The sequence below is a fragment of the Trichomycterus rosablanca genome, chromosome 22, assembly GCF_030014385.1.
Source record: "Trichomycterus rosablanca isolate fTriRos1 chromosome 22, fTriRos1.hap1, whole genome shotgun sequence".
Classification (NCBI taxonomy): domain Eukaryota; kingdom Metazoa; phylum Chordata; class Actinopteri; order Siluriformes; family Trichomycteridae; genus Trichomycterus; species Trichomycterus rosablanca.
In genome coordinates, this window is record NC_086009.1 from 15532395 (window position 1) to 15551015 (window position 18621).

General features: G+C 43.6%; 1 protein-coding gene across 2 annotated transcripts in view; it reads right to left on the minus strand.

Moving 5' to 3' along the window:
• ttyh2l (tweety homolog 2, like) overlaps positions 1–17658 on the minus strand; it is a 53248-nt gene extending 35590 nt beyond the window's left edge. For both annotated transcript variants that reach the window (XM_063018988.1, XM_063018987.1), the window contains exons 1-3: positions 17444–17658; positions 13703–13875; positions 1112–1223 (exon numbers count right to left, since the gene is read on the minus strand). In XM_063018988.1, the coding sequence (XP_062875058.1) occupies positions 1112–1223; positions 13703–13875; positions 17444–17572 (414 nt within the window). In that variant the 5' untranslated portion in view covers positions 17573–17658. The remainder of the gene's footprint in view (positions 1–1111; positions 1224–13702; positions 13876–17443) is intronic.
• Positions 17659–18621: the final 963 nt, after the last annotated feature.

The following is an 18621-nucleotide window of genomic DNA, read 5'->3' on the forward strand; positions in this document are numbered from 1 at the left end:
CCCATCCCATTGGTTTGAATGGCATGATGCTAACTGTGTTAGCTTAGTTAGCGAAAACTGATGGAATCGCTGTCTAATCGCTGTCTGTAGAGCGTCCGAATAACATGTCTTATAAGTCGATGACTTATTAGAATCCTCTCTATTTAGGCAGCTGCCTATGTAGGCAGTAAGACAGCAAGGCAGCTCACTAGGTTTTCGAACACACCCTATATGTATATACAGTCGATGGCGGCAGAATGTAGCTCATGAAAGAAACTGGCTTGGTGGGTATATAAGGTGTGAGATAGGCTGTCTGTACACATATGCAACTTCGTTAGCAAAGGTGCAGTGAGCATCCGTCTGCTTCGGAGCCCTATACGCAGTAGGGTTTGCTGAACTGTTGATTTAGACCAGGGGTCTTCAACCTGTGGGGTGCGCCCCCCTGGGGGTTTGGAATACGAGATTATTATTATGAACCGGTGGCACACGAGACTGGCGGAGGATGCGGCAGGCATCCGCGATTGAGCCGTGGTCCACTAAGGGGAGGGGTGCATGGCGAGAGCCGTGCTTGGCATCCGTGCCCGAGGCGTGCCTCATCCAGGGGAGGGGGGTGTGGCGGAAGCAGCGCTTGGTACACGCGACCGAGTGCTGTTCCACCAAGGGGAGGGGGGCGTGGTGTGAGGGGGGGGCGCAAGTCATGCTCGGCACACGAAGGGGGGCGCATGCCTAAAAAGGTTGAAAACCCCTGATTTAGACACACGTCTGGTTGCCCACTGTTTTATTTTGGCGGTGAGCTGCTCCACTAGAGCTGTTCCACCTCGTTGCGGTCATGGGTAAAAGGGCCGATTTATCAGAGATGCAAAAACGGACGATTATTGGCTTTTGGGTCAAGGGTGGCAGTAGTTCTATAAGAAAAGCCAATCATGTCTTGTGTGGGTGCACAGCTGGTCGACCGCACTTGGGTGCCTGATATTACCCCGGTACTTGGTTCGAACCACAGATATATTTACTGTCTATATAAAGTTGAACTTGTTCTTGCCATGTTTGTATAGGTGTCCTCTTGGTACCCCGATGTCTGTGCTTGTGAATGATTACCTCTTGGTCAAACAACGAAAGCAAGACAAATTCCTACCTGGTTTTCAATGGCACCCAGGGTGTGATTGGCATTGTTGAGTGAATACGCCATTTGATAGATGCCATCGTTGGTTTCGCTGTTTCCATAGAAACCGACTCCCACTGCAGAACTGCAATTAAAAGGCATAGGTATATTTTTATTACAGATAAACAGGCTGCTCACATGCAGTATAATAAAGTTTTCAATTACATGACACATTATAGTCATCAAACATCACAGAAAAGTTTGAAGCCGCACTGGATTTTTTCTAAGATGCATTTCAACACACGTGGATACTTGATTCACATAAAAATAAAAAGGCTTCTTTATATTCTCAAACGGGCGTGGTGGCACAGCTGGTGTGTACCGCACAAGATGGTCCTCCCCCTGTGTAAAGAATTACATGTACCACACATCATGCGGGTAGTACGGTGGCTCGGTGGGTTAGCACTGTCGCCTCATAGCAAACGGCTCCTGGGTGTCTGTGTGGGTTTCCTCCAGGAGCTCCGCTTTCCTCCAACAAATCCAAATACATGCAAGTGACGTGGTGGTGGTGTGTTAGTGTGTGTTGTGCTGGTATGAGTGGATCAGACACAGAAGCGCTGCTGGAGTTTTTAAATACCGTGTCCACTCACTGTCCACCCTATTAGTCACTCCTACCTAGTTGGTCCACCTTGTAGATGTAAAGTCAGAGACGATCGCTCATCTATCGCTGCTGTTTGAGCTGGTCATCTTCTAGGACGCTGCACACGGGGCGCTGTTGGCTGGATATTTTTTTTTGGTTGGTGGACTATTCTCAGTCCAGCAGCGCTCCTGTGTCTGATCCACTCATACCAGCACAACACACACTAACACACCACCACCATGTCAGTGTCACTGCAGTGCTGAGAATGATCCACCACCTAAATAATACCTGCTCTGTAGCGGTCCTGTGGGGGTCCTGACCATTGAAGAACAGCATATAAGGGGGCTAATAAAGCATGCAGAGAAACAGATGGACTACAGTCAGTAATTGTAGAACTACAAAGCTAATAAAATGGACAGTGAGTGTAGAAACAAGGAGGTGGTTTTAATGTTATGGCTGATCGGTGTAGCTGTGTGTGTGTGTACGATCAAACAGCAGTTTTTTGTGATAAGAAATACGGAAGACTAAAATGTCAGTTTAATTAAACAACTGTTGTGTGTAATGAACCCCCAGTTCACCCTTTCTGCTTCCACGCACTTAGACGACCTTATCAGAGCCAGGTGTTCCATCCACCTGCAGACCATTAAACACAAGGACTCCTATTTTCCTCATCAAAATGCAAATACAAAAATACGACCAGAGATCACAGCAACTGAGTCTCTGGTACATGTGCATGTGGCATTAGGTGATATTTGCTGGTGTTACTGTTGAAGACTCTTAAATTCGTACTCACTAATATGCCTTCAGGAGGGTGGTGATTGAAACAAGACATGTTGACAAGGCTGGGCTGTAGGAGGAAAAGCAATGGAGTTCCTCTGCCGGCAAGCTCGGGCGCGTGTTCAAGGGTGCAGCTCTCTGAGATAGACGGACGATATTGAGGGCAGGGATGTGAGGAAAAGCCTGTGCATGTTACTTGTACTCACTTTCATCGTAATTCAATAGCAGCTTAAAAGAGACACACTTCAGATGTGTATTCTTGTTATGGAGCAGGTGGCACAGCGGGATGTTCCGCTAGCACACCAGCGCTGGGATTCTGAACTCTTCGAGTTTGAATCTCAGCTCTGCTACCAATGCAATGCCTGCAGCTGACAAAATTGTCCATTAAAGTCTGCTGGGTGGAAAATGACCGGACTATATAGTATTTGGGGTCTTTGCCAGCTTAGTAGCAGAGAAGCAAGGAGATTAATGCACAAATCTGGCCTCACGCCCAAATCCACCAAAGTATGGGCAAATAAGAAGGGGTCGGTGGACTGCACACACATCAGAGAGAGTGTGTTAGGCAAATATACCCTCCTCGGATGCAACTGGGGTCTCCAGCAAGAGGAAGATGAATCGGCCAGGCTAAAATAGTGCTAGAATATGCATAAATGAATCAAGTTGTGTCCTGGCATGCTGATACAACAGCCAATCAGATTATCTATCTATCTTTTTTTTAATTTTTTTTTAGCATTTTCTCCTTTTTTTCTCCCCCTTTGGTGCGTCCAATTATCCAATTATGTCACCTCATCTCTTGTGCAGGCGCCTCTAATCAGCCGGCAGAGGTCGTAACTGCACCATTTTGACAGAGGGAGACCCACTTCCGGCCCCTTGTCCCGCCCCCCGACTGAACAACCGGCCAATCGTTGTTCATGTAGCCACTCAGCCTCGAGCCGGTTAGGCAGAGCTGGATTCTATACCATGTACCCGGAATCCAGCTCTGGCTGCAGCGACAAAATTGTGTGGCATCAGATATAACATGTATGCTTAACATATTTTAGGGTTTTTTGGGTTTACATTGGGTAATTTCTCAGCTCTAGGTCGGAAGTATATTTGGCAGGTCAGTGTCTAGTTCACATTCAGTCGCTACGTCCGAGTTTGTTGTTATTAAATCCTAGAAATATCACTTTTACGCCTGTGCTCTGCCTTTGTGGTAGTACCAAGCAGAAGTTTTGGATCGATGTGTGTGTAACACCTCCCCACACTAAGCACCTGCATGAATATAAAGTGCGGATCACAACCCACTTACCTACTGCCCGCATTATTGTAATGGATGTATGAGATCTTCTCTTGTGCACTACTTAGCTTGTATATTTTTCCTTATTGGTTTATTTCCTTAGAGCCTTTAATTGCCATTAGAAGGACATGTTATCTCCGAAACGCTAAATTAACCGTGAAAACCATTAACTAAATTAACCCTTGGCACACCGATCTCAAAGGCAGTAAGGCTGCACTCACATGATTCCTATGGAGTGAGGAGGCATCGCTTACCTCGCTGCTTACCTCATGCATGGTCATGCGCTACGCTTGAAGTTCTGATTGACCTTTGATAACCTTTGCCTCAGACCTTTTCAAAGTGCCGCCAATGAGACGGAGACAGAAACTGATTCTCAGTGTTTCACAAAACCCTGTCCAATGTCTGGTATGACATTGGGAGAAAAATACGCCATGGCGACTAGTGAACCATGAAATGTGGAGACTGCGTTATCTCGTTCTAGAATGGGCCAGCAGCAATGACCTACTGATAAACGTGTAGGGAGTTCCTCAGACACAAAAGCGCTGCTGGAGTTTTTAAACACCTCACTGTCACTGCTGGACTGAGAATAGTCCACCAACCAAAAATATCCAGCCAACAGCGCCCCGTGGGCAGCGTCCTGTGACCACTGATGAAGGTCTAGAAGATGACCGACTCAAACAGCAGCAATAGATGAGCGATCGTCTCTGACTTTACATCTACAAGGTGGACCAACTAGGTAGGAGTGCCTAATAGAGTGGACAGTGAGTGGACACGGTAGCATGCGCTGCTGTGTCTGATCCACTCATACCAGCACAACGCACACTAACACACCACCACCATGTCAGTGTCACTGCAGTGCTGAGAATGATCCACCACCTAAATAATACCTGCTCTGTGGGGGTCCTGACCATTGAAGAACAGCATGATACCGGCTAAAAAAGTATGTAGAGAAATAGATGGACTACAGTCAGTAATTGTAGAACTACAAAGTGCTTCTGTATGGTAGGTGGAGCTGATAAAATGGACAGTGAGTCAATGGCACAGCCAGCAGAAAGTGGTTTTGCCACGTATCGTGAAAGACATAAACACAGTCTGCAGCAATATGAACAAAGTATCGCACATCTAATAGCTCTTTATAGCAGCAATATTGCCTGTGGATGAATGTCCTGTTCCAATTTCAATTATTTCCTAGTGGCCCTTTCACCACCCGAAAGCTGCCTGTGTATCCGCATGACTGATTATACAACTAGTGTGTACCAGATTAAACTGAAGCTGCTATTCAGGGGGTAAATTAGTGTAATAAAACTGTGGCAATCTGGTCTCACTGTGGTTTACAAGATGTAACCTCTTGTGGGGTGTTCCCGGTCTGCAGTGGTCAGTATCTATCAAAAGTGGTCCAATGAGGGAACAGTGGTAAACCGGCGACAGGGTCATGGGCGGCCAAGGCTCATTGATGCACGTGGGGAGCGAAGGCTGGCGTGTGTGGACCGATCCAACAGACGAGCTACTGTAGCTCAAATTGCTGAAGAAGTTAATGCTGGTTCTGATAGAAAGGTGTCAGAATACACAGAGCATCACAGTTGCAGGGCTGTTTTGGCAGCAAAAGGGGGACCAACACAATATTAGGAAGGTGGTCATAATGTTATGCCTCATCGCTGTATGTGCCTGCTAAAATTAGATTATTTCATTATTATTATTGTTCTCTGCGACCCATATTTTTGGCTCATGATCCACCCAAGGGTCGTGACCCAGGGTCGCACGAGTAAAAAGCATGTTAGTCACTTAAGATTAAAGGAGCCCGACGACTAAAACAGGAAAGCCCCAAAAAGGACTTCCACTTTAATACAGGGCTGTTTTGAGGCTACAGGAAACACTCACACAAAGACCCACCACAAAAAACAACACAGATGAGCACATGCTAACCGTTGTCGGGTTCCACACTGTTGGAAGCAGAAGCCGTTTAAAAACACTAATGATGTAAATAAAGGAAATCTATAAGTGGACAATAGGGATTGAACAGATGGGTCATGCTGTCCTGCTGGTGGACCTTCTTAACAGCATGGGTGGACACAGCAGGAGATGGTCATGATTGTTAAACATCCTCTCAGGTGGACTCATAGGCCTCCATCTGTGTGTATGTCTTTATTCCCTATTTTTCATTTTATTTACAGTACTGTAACTACTATTATAACGACCACGTAAATAAAGCTCTGTATGGGGATGTTTTGGGGGGGCAGATGGGTTGGGGTGAGAATTCATTCTTCCTCTTTCTAAAGCACCAAACCATAAAAAATTCCAGACTCTCCGTCTGTCTAGACCAGTTACAGCTTCCAGTACTGAGCTCTTCACACTTGCCGAAGTGAAAGTGGTGCTTTTATTACATTACGTTATACATAAAGCCGGCAAATTTCCATTCATTTCCACAGCTAATCAAATCGGATGCAACCGGGAATGAATAAGCTCAGCCTGTGCTACGTAACGAGGATCTCTGGAAGACCGTTTGTTTGTGTGGCTGAACGGCACAGATTCTCACACTCAAGTCCGATTTGGATGTGGAAGTAACATAATTCACTTTTTTACACATCTACAGGTCATAGAACTGAAGCATTCGGACGCAAAAGAACGAGTTTCAATGGGTTGTTTTACCTACGAACGCAAATGTTTGTGGGACACATGGTTCAGTATGTAAGTATGTTTTTCATGTGGCTACATAAAGTGGAAAGACGTTAATTCAGACATGACTGAAGGTATCAGACCACCACTAATTTGACAATCACCAATGCAGACAGAAATAAAATTACAAAATTGGAATTACTCTGGATACCCTGGGATTCCCCTAATGTATTTTACAAATAGTAATAAACAGTAGCAATTCAATCAGCAAAGCCTCTGGTCTGCATATCTGATTTGTCACAGTTTTACTACTTCTGCCTCTGACATTAACTAGCAACAGGACTCCTGCAAAGAACTGCAAATTACCATTTACGCATTTTCCTCAACCAAAAAGAACCCATATTCCATCCAAACTTCAAAACACCTTCGCACCAGTATACACGTTTATACTGGTTAGACTTTCCACCCCTTATGCAAGCAAGGAGCCTTCATAAAACAAGCCGTGGCGCTATAGGCTTTCAGGCATTTCTGCATCTCTAATGGGTTTGGTACATCATCTGAGCTCTTAAGCACTGCTAACAGCTGACCCCACCCTGGACCTTTCTGTAAGGGTCCTGCAGCTATAGTGGGAAGAAGAAATTAGCAGATAATTCTATTAGTGTAGTCCTAGAGTAGGATCTAAATAAATCGCTGAGAGGACTAGTCTGGGTGCTTATGAGAGTGGCGAAAGGTACTTTAATAAAATGTTATTAAATAATTCCACTAAAATCTGTAATGCAGGGAAATTAAATAAAAAGAATATACACCGACCAGGCATAACATTATGACCACTGACCAGTGAAGTGAATAACACTGATTATCTCTTCATCACAGCACCTGTTAGTGGGGGGGATATATTAAGCAGCAAGTGAACATTTTATCCTCAAAGTTGATGTTAGAAGCAGGAAAATGGCTGAGCGTGAGGATTTGAGCGAGTTTGACAATGACCAAATTGTGATGGCTAGACGGCTGGGTCAGAGCATCTCCAAAACTGCAGCTCTTGTGGGGTGTTCCCGGTCTGCAGTGGTCAGTATCGATTAAAAGTGGTCCAATGAGGGAACAGTGGTAAACCGCCGACAGGGTCATGGGCGGCCAAGGCTCACTGATGCATGTGAGGAGCGAAGGCTGGCCCGTGTTGTCCGATCCGCTACTGTTGTCCAAGCTACTGTAACTCAGACTGCTGAAGAAGTTAATGCTGGGTCTGATAGAAAGGTGTCAGAATACACAGAGCATCACAGTGTGTTGTGTATGGGGCTGCAAAAGGGGGACCAACACAATATTAGAAAGGTGGTCATAATGTTATGCCTAACCATATACAGTGTATCACAAAAGTGAGTACACCCCTCACATTTCTGCAAATATTTTATTATATCTTTTCATGGGACAACACTATAGACATGAAACTTGGATATAACTTAGAGTAGTCAGTGTACAACTTGTATAGCAGTGTAGATTTACTGTCTTCTGAAAATAACTCAACACACAGCCATTAATGTCTAAATAGCTGGCAACATAAGTGAGTACACCCCACAGTGAACATGTCCAAATTGTGCCCAAAGTGTCAATATTTTGTGTGACCACCATTATTATCCAGCACTGCCTTAACCCTCCTGGGCATGGAATTCACCAGAGCTGTACAGGTTGCTACTGGAATCCTCTTCCACTCCTCCATGATGACATCACGGAGCTGGTGGATGTTAGACACCTTGAACTCCTCCACCTTCCACTTGAGGATGCGCCACAGGTGCTCAATTGGGTTTAGTCCATCACCTTTACCTTCAGCTTCCTCAGCAAGGCAGTTGTCATCTTGGAGGTTGTGTTTGGGGTCGTTATCCTGTTGGAAAACTGCCATGAGGCCCAGTTTTCGAAGGGAGGGGATCATGCTCTGTTTCAGAATGTCACAGTACATGTTGGAATTCATGTTTCCCTCAATGAACTGCAGCTCCCCAGTGCCAGCAACACTCATGCAGCCCAAGACCATGATGCTACCACCACCATGCTTGACTGTAGGCAAGATACAGTTGTCTTGGTACTTCTCACCAGGGCGCCGCCACACATGCTGGACACCATCTGAGCCAAACAAGTTTATCTTGGTCTCGTCAGACCACAGGGCATTCCAGTAATCCATGTTCTTGGACTGCTTGTCTTCAGCAAACTGTTTGCGGGCTTTCTTGTGCGTCAGCTTCCTTCTGGGATGACGACCATGCAGACCGAGTTGATGCAGTGTGCGGCGTATGGTCTGAGCACTGACAGGCTGACCTCCCACGTCTTCAACCTCTGCAGCAATGCTGGCAGCACTCATGTGTCTATTTTTTAAAGCCAACCTCTGGATATGACGCCGAACACGTGAACTCAACTTCTTTGGTCGACCCTGGCGAAGCCTGTTCCGAGTGGAACCTGTCCTGGAAAACCGCTGTATGACCTTGGCCACCATGCTGTAGCTCAGTTTCAGGGTGTTAGCAATCTTCTTATAGCCCAGGCCATCTTTGTGGAGAGCAACAATTCTATTTCTCACATCCTCAGAGAGTTCTTTGCCATGAGGTGCCATGTTGAATATCCAGTGGCCAGTATGAGAGAATTGTACCCAAAACACCAAATTTAACAGCCCTGCTCCCCATTTACACCTGGGACCTTGACACATGACACCAGGGAGGGACAACGACACATTTGGGCACAATTTGGACATGTTCACTGTGGGGTGTACTCACTTATGTTGCCAGCTATTTAGACATTAATGGCTGTGTGTTGAGTTATTTTCAGAAGACAGTAAATCTACACTGCTATACAAGCTGTACACTGACTACTCTAAGTTATATCCAAGTTTCATGTCTATAGTGTTGTCCCATGAAAAGATATAATGAAATATTTGCAGAAATGTGAGGGGTGTACTCACTTTTGTGATACACTGTATATATATATATAAATGTGTGTTTACTGTCAAATACGTGTGTACATTGTCAAATGTCACCAACTGCACACACATGCACACATATTTATATATATATATATATATATATACACACACAAACATATATATTAATCCCTCACTTCACAAGCCCTGCAATTTATTATTATAACGAAAGCATCACATCACAGTACATAACAGCCTTACACACATACTGATGTACAATTTACATACATTTCTCTACATTTTCCACCATACATTAGAAAGTCTGGCTGATTCCCTTCTTGTTATGTGTAAATATCACTGAATCCAACCTCACAGCTAAATTCTTTTCATTTTTATATTTCTTTTTTATTAACCACTTTATCCTGGTCAGAGTTGCGGCAGGACTGGACACACTAGGCGCAACGCAGGAATACCCTGGACAGCCATTACTACCAGTAGTCTATAAATACAGTTTAACTATGACACAAAAACATAAAAAAATGAACATGGGTAATCTGAGTTGCTTTGAGTTCAATCAATGATTTCACTTTTTTAATTAGATTTTGGCTGCTAGAGCAACAAACCAACCCATAAAGCTCAAAACAAACTGTTCTTTTTTTATGCACTATATTCTATGTTTGAAAATAGCTGAAAGGACTTCAGTGAATGGAATCATTCTAAAGCACCAGACTTCAGCTTAATACTTTATTAGTGTAAATTAGAGTGTGTGTGCTGTGAGAGACGAGGCGCCGATCTACAGTAGTTGCTTCCGGTATTGAGCAGTAAAGGATAAAGAGCATAAGAAAGAGTTATGAGAGTCTCCGCTAAGCAGAATCAGGCTTAAGCACTTAACACTACAAAGAGCTCTGTGTTCAGAGGTGGAATGTTAACAGCTGGCTAATTGAATCAGAATACAGCACTTAGACAACTGTCACGAGATTAAGCTGCACTGTTCTGCAATACGATTAGCCACTTTGGCAAAAGATCATTTGTTTTCTATGATTGGTGTTTGGATCCAGTTAAGTCAGAAGTATGGTGGAGCCACCAGTTCCCAGGAGTCTAATGGAGTTTAATGCTATTACATCATTTAAAAAGAAATGAATGGTAATAAGGCCAAGACTATTGTATTTCTCACTTTTGATTAATGCAAGTAAATTACTAAATGCTACATAAAAGCCCAACAGTGGCACCTTGGTGGTGGGGAGGGGGGCTTGAACCTTCTGATACTAGTCAAGTACCTTAACCGCTGACCTACCACTGACCTTTGTTGCCTAAGTTGTTGCCTAGTGCTTGAGGAATTTTGGAGGACTAGGAATCAGAAGGTTGCTGGTTTAAGCCCCACCACTGCCACGTTGCCACTGTTGGACCCCTGTTGACACTTAACAGAACTAGTGTCAACAAAAAACTAGTCACATTTAAAAGAATAGATGTTGTGTAGTTTAAAGTGGTGTGATTTCGCACCATTGATATAAATGTTCTCCTTTTTATACACCCCCACCCCCAATTTTCTCACAATCTAGTCGTATCATATTGCCTGATTTGCTGCAAATTAGGGGAGCCACACCATTGCACGCTCCACCCGACACGTGTGCGGAGCAGGCCGCTTCTTTTCACCCACATGAGGTGGGTTTGTATGGGGGTCACCTACCAAGTCCCATTATCCCCTGACTCATTGTGTGCACGCCCTTTATCAACCAGTATAGGTAGTAATTGCAGTAGTTATGAGGAATCCAGACATCCCAAGTTGCAAAAACTCATTTTAGGGAGGTACCCCCGTACCTGGACCTGGACCTCGACCCCCCAAGCCCAAAAAACAAACAAAAAAAAAGCTAAAAAACCTCTCGCACACACCAAAGGATATGGGTGATAACAGAACTTTTAGGAGCTGCTAACTGAGCTACTAAGCTAACTGTTCGCGTCACAAACACATTAATGTGTACTACATAGTGCACTAGATAGTGTGAAAGATAATAGATTTATGTTCCCTACATAGTGCACTAGATAGTGTGAAAGATAATAGATTAATGTTCCCTACATAGTGCGCTAGATTGTATATTAGAAAAGAATTTATGTTCCTTACTTAGTGCACTAGATAGTGTACTAGATAATAGACTTATGTTTCTTACATAATGCTTTAGGTAGCGTTAACGGATTTAGGTTCCCTACATAGTGCACTAAATTGTATATCAGATAACGGATTTATGTTCCCTACATAGTGCACTAGATAGTGTATTAGATAACGCATTCATGTTCACTACATAGTGCACTAGAAAGTATAACTACAGTAGATGATGATTTATGTTCCCTACATAGTGCACTAGTTAGTGTATTACATAATTAATTATGTTCCCTACATAGTGCACTAGTTAGTGTATTACATAATTAATTATGTTCCCTACATAGTGCACTAAATTGTATATCAGATAATGGATTTATGTTCCCTACATAGTGCACTAGACAGTATATTAGACAATTGATTTATGTTCCCTACACAGTGCGCTAAATTGTATATCAGATAACGGATTTAATTACGCGTGCGCGTTTGTGTCCCTCTTGGCCGCTCGTTCTAGATTCCGGGAGATTTTATCGGACTTGCGGGCATCAGGGAGCCGCTATGTATATGCGGGAGACTCCCGGAACTTCCAGGAGACTTGGGATGTCCGGGAATCCACTCTGACAATCCAACCCCACAGACGAGCCAGTCATTGTCCATATAGGTGCCCGGCCTGCTGTCAGCAGAGCAGAGATTTGAACTCTGAGTCCGAAATGAACTGTTTTACTTTTGTTAATGACGGAAAATTGTTATAAATTCAAATTTTTTGGCCAACTGCACATGAATAATAGTAAGTGGTCCATCTTGACAGCTAATGTCTTTATGCTTACTATGACAAATCAAGGACAGCTTGACCCTACTACTTCCTGTTACCACTTCTGCTATTATGAGAATTTTGTGGTTTTGCATACTCAAATGCTCCTATCATCTTCCAAGCACTGGTGTATCCTCGGATTTCACGCCTCATATTTCTCTGATTTGTACTGGGCATTGTGAATCATGTGTCTGAGGGAAGCTGTTCTATTAAAGTCACTGCTGCAGCCCAGTTCCATCAGCAGGAATAGAGAAGTGGGAGCGCTCAGGCTCACCTTATTTACTAAGCCTCGAAACTCAGAAATGCAAATAAAGCATGATTGGGAGTTTAAGGAACGATGTTTTGCTTTGACCTGTGTTTGCACTAGGCTTAACGTTCGACTTAAATATAAACCTCCACTCTGCTTGATCTTGTATTATTGCTCATTTCACATGTTATCCCCACTTTATTGCAGTATTATGAATATAAATCTTACGCTGCTATCCTTAAGAATACATCAAAACACGCTTTATGTTCAAAAGTATGTGGACACCTTAACACCGTGTTGGCCGTACCACATGCTAGGAAAGTGCCTTTCTCAAACGGTTGCCACATAGTTGAAATAGTACATTTATTGCTAATATCGCTGGCCTTACACTTACGCTGTGTCATAGTTAAAACACAACCTTATAATAAAGCCTGCACGTTATAATAAGCCTGACCAAGTGTGGGATTCTGCCTTTAAATGACCATTCCTATCAAAAAGAATGGACTGGAGACAAACACTCATTGAAAACTAATACAAATTCATTGATCATTTTATAAGCCACAACTACCAACAAGATCTTATACCATTACTGACTGTACAGTTACAATCTTTGACACCCCCATGGACCTGAAATATCAAACAAAAGGCCATAGCACACCCATAGCACCCCAATTACCAGATGTTGTTTGGGTGGTGGACCATTCTCGGTACTGTAATGCAATGCTACTACCATAGTATTAAGAGGGTTGTGTTGGAGATTGGAGAAGACTTTCTAGTATTTAAAAATCCCAACAACATTGTTGCACTCAATACATTCATACCAGAACATCTGAGACTACGTCATGATCATGGGTCTGTCTCAAAACCTAGTGAGCTGCCTTGCTGCTTACTGCCTACCTAGGCGGCTGCCTAAGTAAAGAGGATTCTAACTGACATCGAACCGTAGAAGGCAGGTTATTAAAACGTTCTAGTTAGACAGCGATTACATCATCGCCGCCACCTCAGTTCCTCTGGGCTATCAATTAAAAGATTATTGGTTCCCTTAAGCAAGACCCTTAACCCTTTGGGCTCCAGGGGGACTGTACAATGACTGACTCTGTGCTCTGACTCCAGCGTCCACACAACCAGTGATATGCAGAAAAAGAACATACTTGTACTGCTTGTTTTCCACACACAGTTCTTACACTATCATCCATCCTCTCCTTTTCCCTCCCACATACCCCACATGACCTCAGGGCATTGTGTAAACCGTGAGAATGAAGTGGATTTACTCACCATATGACCAGGCCCGCGATCACAGCGGTCCATGTGACGCAGCAGGTGTCGGGCCTCTTGGTCTCCTCGGCCTCCTCCCTGCGCCAGAAGCACAGGCAGCTCAAATAGACGGCCAGAATCAGCAAGCTCACACCGAGACCCATGGCTGCCATGCAGGCCAGAAAGATCAGAGACTGTCGAATACAGGAAGGAGATACCACAGGGCAATGTTAACAGCCAAAAATATTCATGGATAATAATAGTTGCCCTGCTTCAGACGTAATTAAGTCCTAATTTAGCCCCTTAAAACAGAGTATTACGATTCCTAAATGTTCCAAAGACAAGAAGACAATAAAATTGCCGTGCCCACGCTGGCTGGCACCTAAAGGGGTGGAAGTACAGATTAATGGAGAGTAAAGTTCTTCTTAAACGGCACTTCAAAGCATTTGCTCTTAATGAAGCATTACCCGCTACACCTGGGAGCAGATGGGGGCTGAGGACATCAAATATGCAGCAACAAAGACAATCAGTCAAGAAACTCCAAAGTCTAATTCAATTCTGTTTAAGATTTAAATTTTTTACCCTAATTTTCAAGTAAATCAATGAAACGATCTCTGCCTCCCCATGAAACTCAATTTCCACCTTGATTCAGACCGGGACCTGTTCAAACCATTGGCTCACCAGACGTAAAATCAATAAAGGGTTAAAACTAGAGATGGGACGATCGATCGGCTACGAATCGGTATCGGCCGATTTTTAATCAAAATATGCTATCGGCGATCGGCGATATTTCCTAAAAGTAGCCGATCCGATCGTGTGATATATAAAGACCATGTTAAGTTAACAGCTCAGTGGATTGATCCAGACTTTGAGCTACGAAGCACCAACCATCACATCACCATTCATCAACCATCGTACAGAAACCATCGTGAAAGCTCTTACGATGTAATTTTGCTGATTGTAATATTTACTTTAAAAAGATAATTCAACCCGGTCACATCTGAGTCGATTCTATCAGCACGTTATATAAACTCCTGGTTCACTTTGGTAAATCGTAAGCGGTTCTTACTTGTGATGTAGATGAGAACAGAAAACGTTACAGAGCCAATCCGAGGCAAAAGTTTATTCATTACCAAATTCGTTAGTTCAGGATCATCTGCTGAACTTTTAGAAAACTTTTAGCTCCTTAGACGGAACGAGTCTGACGGTCGGTTACAGATCTGTGGTAATAGCAGTTTAATGAAGCTTTTTAATGTAAGAGAGTCACACAAAATGTTCTGTATTAGCTGGTGTTTATTTAAAACCACGACATTTAATTAATAACAGTAAACACGGAGAGATAACTGAGAAGAGAAACTTACGCTTCACATAAAAACGAATCAACTCATGAATCAATGAATCACTTATAGCGATACTGTGAACAAAGCGTATCTTCTAAAGGCACAAACACACACACGCGCGCTTTATTTACTGCTAATCCACCCCCCCCCCCCCCCCCCCCCCAATCGGAATCGGCTATCGGCCGATGTCTCTGAAAGGAGATCGGAGATCGGAATCGGTGCCAAAAACCCCGATCGGTCCATCTCTAGTTAAAACCATAAGTCAAAGAGTTAACACACAAAGGAAGTATTGGCATCAGATCCCTCTCTGAGCTCCGGTGTTAATGTGGGGGTAATTTTCAGCTCAATGCACTGTTAACTGCATTAACCCAGTTGGATGGTTTCCCAAAAATACCATATTTCGCCCTAAAGGTCTACTGATATTGCTTATGCGATAAAGACAATAAAGGCCGTAAAGAATCAGCTAGTCTGTTGTGTTGGCGGTGTGACAGCATGATTGTCATATGGGAAAACATTGGCTAAGTGTACCTGTACAGACCGCTGCACAAAGATACCTCGGCAGTAAGATCAAAACAAGGAATCCAACAACGGCTGCTTACAACACATTTATAACCACCCTGTACTTATTATGGGAGTTGTGGGTCCATCATAAGGCACCAGGCACTTGTTTATTCATTCATACTCACAATTAAAAGATGCCAAGCCAATCCAGGCCAAGTAAAACAAAACCGAAGCAGACTATGGGACACCAAGTCTAACTCCACAGAGACGGAAATTAGAGAGGGAGATCGAATTTGCTTGCTGAGCCATTAAAAAAACACCTCAGGTTCTAAATGCAGTCTGGATGCAGAGGTAAGAGGAGTAGAGGTTCAGCTTCTTCAGCAAAACAATGACTTAACTAGACATGTCAAGTATGGTTTATAAAAACAGCTTATAAAATATGAATATTAGTTTTGCTAATACTAAACCAACTAATGGCTGAGACTGATTGTGGCAATTATCCAATATACACTCTATTAAAACATCACAACAGTAAAACATTACAGTAACTAATGATGAATTCAAGACTGTAGGAGTTCTGTCAGTGCAGCGCTATCACTGAGATTTGGGATTTGAATCCCAGTGGTGCTATCGGCCGCTCAGGAGTTTACACAGTCTGATGTTGGGGGTTGTGTGGCTGAACTGCTTAGCCATAAGGAAGTGCACTTGTCAGTTTTTGCACCTCCCAAGCCCAGATAAAAATAAGTATTGTTGCATCAGGAAGGGCATCCGGTGCAGAAACTGTGCTGAATCAGGTAAGCAGACGAGAACGATCCCTGTTGCAACCTCTAAATACGTAAGCAGTCAAAAAAGTCATCCCATCCAATATCACCCATTCTCCTATCGGGCAATTTAGTGTCCACAATTAACCTGACTGCATGTTTTTGGACTGTGGGAGGAAACCGGAGCACCCGGAGGAAAACCCACGCAGACACGGGGAGAACATACAAACTCCGCACAGAAAGGATCTGGACCGGACCGCCTGGGGATCGAACCCAGGACCTTCTTGCTGTGAGGCGACAGTGCTACCCACCGAGCCACCGTGTCATCAAGCAGACCAGTATAGAACTTGGGTGGAATAATCAGACTGGTCAGCACAGAAACACTGACCGCATTTAACACCTTTGGGATGAAATGCAGGAGCCGGACCATCCAATATCACTCACTCACTCACTGTCTTAACCGCTTGTCCAATTAGGGTCGCGGGGGGGGGGGGGGGGGGGTGCTGGAGCCTATCCTAGCTTTTCAATGGGCGCAAGGCACACAGTAACACCCTGGATGGGGCACCAGTCCATCGCAGGGCAGACACACACACACACACATTCTCCTATAGGGCAATTCAGTGTCTCCAATTAACCTGACTGCATGTTTTTGGACTGTTGAAGGAAACCGGAGCATCCGGAGGAAAACCCACGCAGACACGGGGAGAACATACAAACTCCGCACAGAAAGGACCCGGACCGGACCGCCTGGGAATCGAACCCAGGACCTTCTTGCTGTGAGGCGACAGTGCTACCCACATTGTGTGCTGTGATTATCCACTTAAATCATTGAAATCCATAAACTGACATGACTTAAATGCCTTTTACAAGTGCACTTAGGTGAAAAATGCAGATAAACGTTTTAAGATCGTGTTAAATGCTCCCAGCCCCGGTAATGACACATTTTGAAAGTAAAAAAAACTCAGATATTAACCAAAATACCGAAAATTTGCAATAATACATAATAAAAATGCACTCATTAGATATGTGCACGTTACACATGCGCGCGACGCTTCTGCGCTCGAGCTACTTATATTCACCACAGAAACACAAGCGCTTGTCCAGCACTGTCAAATGTAAATAAATCAATAAATTAATAAATTAATAAATAATAAACTGACCTGCTGGTAGTTCACTTCTTCTGGTTTAAATACACTATCAACTGCTTGGAAATTAAAATTAACGTGAGGGAAGTTGTGAAGCCAGTAAGTCCACCACGGGGCAACGTAGTCCTGTCGAGCGGTCGCCATCCTCAATAACAACAATAAATCCTCACACTCTTTATACTTACTTTACACGACTGTCCGTAAAAAACAAGAAAGTAAGCGTTTTGTTAAAACAGAGCCTAGACGCATTTCTCCTGGTTCGTGTCGTTTAATATAATATGAAAGCTGTTTATCGTCGTTATTCTGTGACAGTTATTCCACGTTTAAGCATCATTGTTAAAATCCACTCAGCTCTGACAGAACTCGAGTATCTTTAACACGCATGCGCAGAGGAGAACACAACCAGCGCTACTATGCGATACTGAGTCGATTCATTCGACTCCCAAACGGCTCTTGGTTCAGTAGTATTGCTAGGTTTTCCTCACCAAATTCAACTCTGTGATACAGGTTAGCATCGTGTTGATGTGGTTAAAAAGTCGAAATAAAACAAATTTAAGGGTTGCAAATGTAACAATGTTGTTCTGAAACGTTATAGAGCAACGTCCCAGTCTGCTTTCTTGCACAATATTGTAAAAACATTAATATTCAGTATTATTTGGTGACCTACAATGTTTCCCCCCAATTGTCAGTCAAGAATGAATTAAAAGTACGTTTGACTTAAAAGTGTCAGTTATTTAAATGATCCAAATATGTACATTTTTGACAAAACACTCACTTTCTTAACCGCACCCAATTAGGGTCGCAGGTGGGTGCTGGAGCCTGTCCCAGCTTTTCAATGGGCGCAAGGCACACAATAACACCCTGGACGGGGGCGTCAGTCCATCGCAGGGCAGACACACATACACACACCCATTCACCTATAGGGCAATTCAGTGTCTCCAATTAACCTGACTGCATGTTTTTGGACTGTGGAAGGACATCCACACTCCGCACAGAACGGACCAGGACCGCCCCGCCTGGGGAACGAACCCAGTACCTTCTTGCTGTGAGGCGACAGTGCCGCCCTTGACAAAACAGCCAATTAAATAAATGTAACAGAGAATAGCATACTACTTTACCATTTTAATTGCAAAACCTATACTGTTACTTTTCAATCACCATCACTAGATAACTATAGTGTGAAGTTAAGCTTT